The sequence below is a fragment of the Tachyglossus aculeatus genome, chromosome X1 (assembly GCF_015852505.1).
Source record: "Tachyglossus aculeatus isolate mTacAcu1 chromosome X1, mTacAcu1.pri, whole genome shotgun sequence".
Lineage (NCBI taxonomy): Eukaryota > Metazoa > Chordata > Mammalia > Monotremata > Tachyglossidae > Tachyglossus > Tachyglossus aculeatus.
The window spans coordinates 120,467,859-120,473,184 of NC_052101.1; the positions used below are offsets into that span (position 1 = coordinate 120,467,859).

General features: G+C 57.1%; 1 protein-coding gene across 1 annotated transcript; it reads right to left on the reverse strand.

The window, feature by feature from the left end:
• Nucleotides 1-645: 645 nt before the first annotated feature.
• On the reverse strand, nt 646-2,900 carry JUND (JunD proto-oncogene, AP-1 transcription factor subunit). The gene has a single exon (XM_038772546.1). The coding sequence runs from the start codon at nt 2,604-2,606 to the stop codon at nt 1,560-1,562; it is 1,047 nt and encodes a 348-aa protein (XP_038628474.1). The 5' UTR covers nt 2,607-2,900; the 3' UTR covers nt 646-1,559.
• Nucleotides 2,901-5,326: the final 2,426 nt, after the last annotated feature.

Sequence of the window (5,326 nt, forward strand, 5' to 3'; positions counted from 1 at the left end):
CTGAAAAACCAGTTCCGGAAGTGGATAAGCCAACTCCTACCAGCTGGCTGAGCGTCCCGGGGGCACTTGGAGGAGAAAAAAGCCTGCCTCCACGGGAACCGAACCACCTTCCCAGGGCCCAGGAGGAAAGCCACGTTCGGGGAGACAGGAGCTCAAGTCCCAGCGACCAACCCACCATTTCCGTGTTACATAATTGTTGGCTTAGCCAATCAGCAGGCCGCCTTGCCAGGAGACCATCCAGCCCGACCCATCTTCAGGAAGGCCTAGCAGCGCCTCTTGCCCTTTTTTAGCAGCGGGCGTTTTTACATAAGCCGGCGCTGGTGGGCAGCGCGCCTAGGGGGCGCTGGTGGCCCAGGGCCTCGACTCCGTCCCCCGGTGGCTCCTCCCTCGTCCGCTCTCCTCTTCCCGCTGCTGGGCGTGTGACGGGGAAGTCCGTCCGCCGCTCGGGCTCCGGGCGGCCTGCACAGCAGCCCGGCCAGGGCCCTTTGTCTGGCTCCAGAGCTCGGGCGGCAGCGAAGAAACGCAACCGCGTGAGCTCCGGGGCCGGGTGACAGACGGGGGAGGGAGGAGGGGGCGGCGGCGGCGGCTCTCCTACAGTCCCACACACCACTCCCAGCAGGGGAAGAAGCAGACAGAGGCCGGAGCTCATGTAACAATACTTTACTGAACAGAAGAGCATCGTTGTACAGTATTACATACCGGAATGTGGAGAGATAGCAAATTTTTTTTTAAAAAAACATTGTTCCCAGTAGAAACATAAATAGGGCAAATCGAACACTTCAAACACAAAAAAATAGCTTGAAATTCTGTGTGTCACATTTACACTTTGTACAAAGGATCTGAGACACGGGATGTGCAAACAGAACACACGACACTGAAGAGTCTGTAGAAAAGAAAACACTCGGATCTTCTGTTCGTGAAGAGCTTGTAAACATGGGGGAGGGAAGGAGGATCATAAGAGTCTACGATGGGGGTGGGGTGGGGGAGGTTCATCATGCACTCGGCCCTCCCGGGCGGCGAGCTTGTCACTCCGGGCAGGGTCTTCCGGGCGCCCCGGCCCTCTCCACTCCTGTCCTGTCCTGTCGTCTCTTCGCCTCCCACCTCCCCACTCCGAGTCCGGGAGCGATCGTCGCTCCAGCCCTTTGCTAATACTCGAAGGCGTTGTCTCCGTTCCCACAACGCCCTCCGCCGGCCTCCTCCGCCATCCGCCCCGAGCCGCGGCCGGGGGGAAGCCCCTCTCGCCAAGGTGGCCCCCTCCGCCGAGTCCAGGGGCTCCTCCAGGCGGGAAGGGGGGAGGGGGCCCGCGCTACTCCCCGGCCCCGCCTGCTGCGCAGCTTCCTCTCGAGCAAGCCAGTCGCCCTCTTCGGTCCTACGAAAAGTCCGAGAAGGGGAAAAAGAAAGGGAAGGGGGTGGGGCGGGGGCGATGGCGGAGCGGCAGGGCCGGAGCCTGTGCGTGGGGGCGCCCCGGCGGGGCGTGCGCCCTGAGACCAGTCCCGGGCCAGGCGCCCGGTCTCAGTGCCTCCCCGGGGAGACTGGGGGTGCGCGCCCGGCCGGGCCCCTCAGTAGGCGGGGACCTGGTGCTGGGGCAGCAGCTGGCAGCCGCTGTTGACATGGCTGAGCACCTTCTGCTTGAGCTGGGCCACCTGCTCCCGGAGGAGGTTGGCGGTGGACGCCAGCTCCGTGTTCTGGCTCTTGAGGCTCTTGACCTTTTCCTCCAGCCGCGAGATCCGCTCCAGCTTCCTTTTGCGGCATTTGGAGGCGGCGATACGGTTCCGCAGCCTCTTGCGCTCGGCCTTGATGCGCTCCTGCGTGTCCATGTCGATGGGGGACAGCGGGGGGCTCTCGCCGAAGCTGGGCACGTCGGGCACGATCTGGGGCTCGTCCTTGAGCGCCTGGAGCCGGGGGTGAGGCTGGGGCTGGCCCAGGCTGGGCGGGGGCGGGTAGGGCACCGTGTCGGTCGAGTAGTTCACCGTGGTGCTGCCCAGCGCGCCGGCCGCGTTGCCCGTGTAGCTGCTGAGGTTGGCGTAGACCGGCGGCTCTTGCTGCGCGAGAGAAGCGGCGGCGGGGGGCCCCGGGGTGAGGTCGACGCCGGCCCCGCCCGGCGGCTGGGCGCAGCCCCCCGCGGCTCCGGCCGGCCCGGCCCCTCCGCTTAGCTGGTTCTGTTTGTGTAAGTCCTCCAGGGCCTTGACGAAGCCTTCGGCGAACTCCTGCTCCTCCGTGGCCGTCACCTTGGGGTAGAGGAACTGGGTACTGGTCGGGGTGGTGGTGACCAGCCCGTTGGACTGGATGATGAGCCGCTCCAGCTCCGGCGAGGCCAGTTTGAGCAATCCCAGGTCCGGAGAGGTGAGCAGCCCTTCGGCGGCGGCGGCGGCGGCGCTGCCGCTGGTGTCCCCTCGCAGGTGGTGGCCCCCGTGAGGCGGCGGCGGGGCGGGCTTCAGGGTGGCCACAACCTGGTCGCTGAGGTTCAGGGTGAGACCGTCTTTCTTCATCATGCTGCTGCCGAACGCGGACACGGCGGAGGGAAAGCGGCGGCTCGGGAAGGCGAAACTGCTGCTGCTGCCGCTCAGGCTGCTTAACACATCATCATGGTAGAAGGGTGTTTCCATTCTCCTCCTCCCCCGCAGCGGCCCCGGGGAGGAGGGGGGGGCGGGGACCGGGAAGAGGAGGGGATAGGGGGCGGAGTAAGGGGATGAGGGCGGTCCCGGGAGGATCAGGAGGCGGGCGAACGGAGTAAGGACGGAACGGCGCTGGGCTTTTTCTCTCCCCCACTTTGGGGCGCCCCAGGGGAAGCTGCGCCGCCGCTAGTTCTCCCACTCCGCAAAACTGGACGGAGCGCCGGCGATGGAGGCAGTTTGACCAACAAACCCGCCACCCGCCGCCTCCTATCCGGCATTAGCGGCCACGGCCGCTCCACCATCACGCCTTTATACCCTCAATCGGCCCCGATGAGCTCACTTGGCCTCTTCTCGATTGGACGCAAATGACGTCTCCCCCAGGCCTCTTCATTTACATAGGGGCGGGAATCCTCCCCCTCCCTCTCCCCTTCCCCCTCCCCTCCGGTCGTCCCAGCGACGCGAAGTAAACTGCACAACAGTGCGCGGCCTTGTGGGCTAACGTCATGGGGGCGGGGCCCCGGGGGCTGGTCACGTGGTGTTTCCCGGAGCGGCCGTGGCTTGGGCCCACTGCGCGTCAGGACTATTTATAGGCACAAAGGGAGTCGCCTGCTCCTGGGCCGTCGTTGGCACGGTGCCCCCACGCCCACCCCCTTCCTCCGGGGCGGCTCGCCTTCAGGGTGCCCTTCCTGTGGTGGCGTGATCTGATAGCGTCTCACCTGGCCCGCAGTTGTCTCCTTCATTCATTCATTCATTCGGTCGTGCTTACTGAGCGCTTGCTGTGTGCAGAACGCTGGACGAAGCGCTTGGGAAAGTACAATACGACGATAAACTGACATTCCCTGCCCACAACGAGCTTACAGTCTCCCTTCCCCACCGCCTGACCGGAACGACTCCACAGTCAGTCCATCCGGTTGCCCGCCTGTCTTTACAGCAGAAACGATTCCTATGAATGTCTCTTTCCCCTTCTAGATTGTAAGGTCGTTATGGGTAGGGAACGTGGCTGCTAATTCTGGTGTCCTGACTCTCCCAAGCTCTTAGTACAGTGCTTTGCACAGAGTAAGTGCTCAATGAATACCATTGATTGAGTGAAGAGGATAATAATAACAATGGCATTTATTAAGCACTTACTATGTGCAAAGCATGTACACATTTATTATTCTGTTTTTTTATTAATGATGTGCATGTATCTATAATTCTATTTGTTTTGATGCTATTGATGCCTGTCTACTTGGTTTTTTGTTTTGTTGTCTTTCTCCCCCTTCTAGACTGTGAGCCCGTTGTTGGGTAGGGATTGTCTCTATCTGTTGCCGAATTGTACTTTCCAAGCGCTTAGTACAGTGCTCTGCATACAGTAAGCACTCAATAAATATGGTCGAATGAATGAATAACAATAGTAGTAATGGTAGTTTTAAGCACTTACTATGTGCCAAGCACTGTTCTAAGCATGGGGGTAGATACAAGGTAATCAGGTTGTCCCACGTGGGGCTCACAGACTTAATCCCCATTTTACAGATGAGGGAACTGAGGCACAGAGAAGTAAAGTGACTTGCCCAAAGTCACACAGCTAAGTGGCAGAATGGGGGTTGGAACCCATGACCTCTGATCCCAGACCCGGGCTCTTTCCACTAAGCCACCCTGCTTCTCAATAGGCTAGGATAGGATTCGGTTGGGGCTACTAAAGCTTGGGAATGGAGGAGTGCAAAACCAGCACCAGGTCCTGGCAACCTGCTGCCTTCCTACCTCCTTCCCTTTGCTCACACTGTTCCCCCACCTTGGATCTCCCTCCCCAATCAATCAGTCGAAGGTGTTTATTGAGTGCTATGGATATGGACATAAGTGCTGTGGGGTTCATTCATTCATTCAATCGTATTTATTGAGTGCTTACTGTGTGCAGAGCACTGTACTAAGCGCTTGGGAAGTACAAGTTGGCAACATATAGAGATGGTCCCTACCCAACATTGGGTTCACAGTCTAGAAGGGGGAGACAGAGAACAAAACAAAACATATTAAGAAAATAAAATAAATATAATAAATATGTACAAATAAAATAGAGTAATAAATACGTACAAACATATAAACAGGTGATATACATATATACAGGGAATCTGTTTATTGTTATATTGTATTCTTCCAAGTGCTAAGTACAGTGCCCTGCACACCGTAAGCACTCAATAAATAACACAGTGAATTAATGAATGCAGGGTACTGCAGGAAGCATTTGGGAGAGTACAGTACAACAGGGTTGGTAGACAGGAGCCAGCAAGGAGTTTACCATCTATTGGGGGAGACAGGCATTAAAATAAATCACAGATAAGGGAAACAACAGAGTATAAGAATCCCCTCATCAGACCGCAAAGCCTTTCAAAGCATTTCTAAAATCCCACCTTTAGCAACCTTTTCCCAAGTGATTTCCCAACACCCTGAGCCGTGTCATCCCTTCAGCTGACGCTGGTAGTTTACACCTTCCTTAGCATTCATATATATAGAGAGATAATTGAGTACATATTTATTTATGTATGTCTGTAAGTACTCTTATCTATTTTGACCACTTGAGCAGGAAATATTTTTATGTCTCTCTCCCCCATTAGAGTGTAAGCGCCTTGTGGGTAAGGAACAGGTCACTTCATTGCTACGTAGTTTCCTACCACCTGATAAAGTGCATCACATCAAATGGATGTGCAGTAGATACTGCTACTACTCTTTCTTCTACT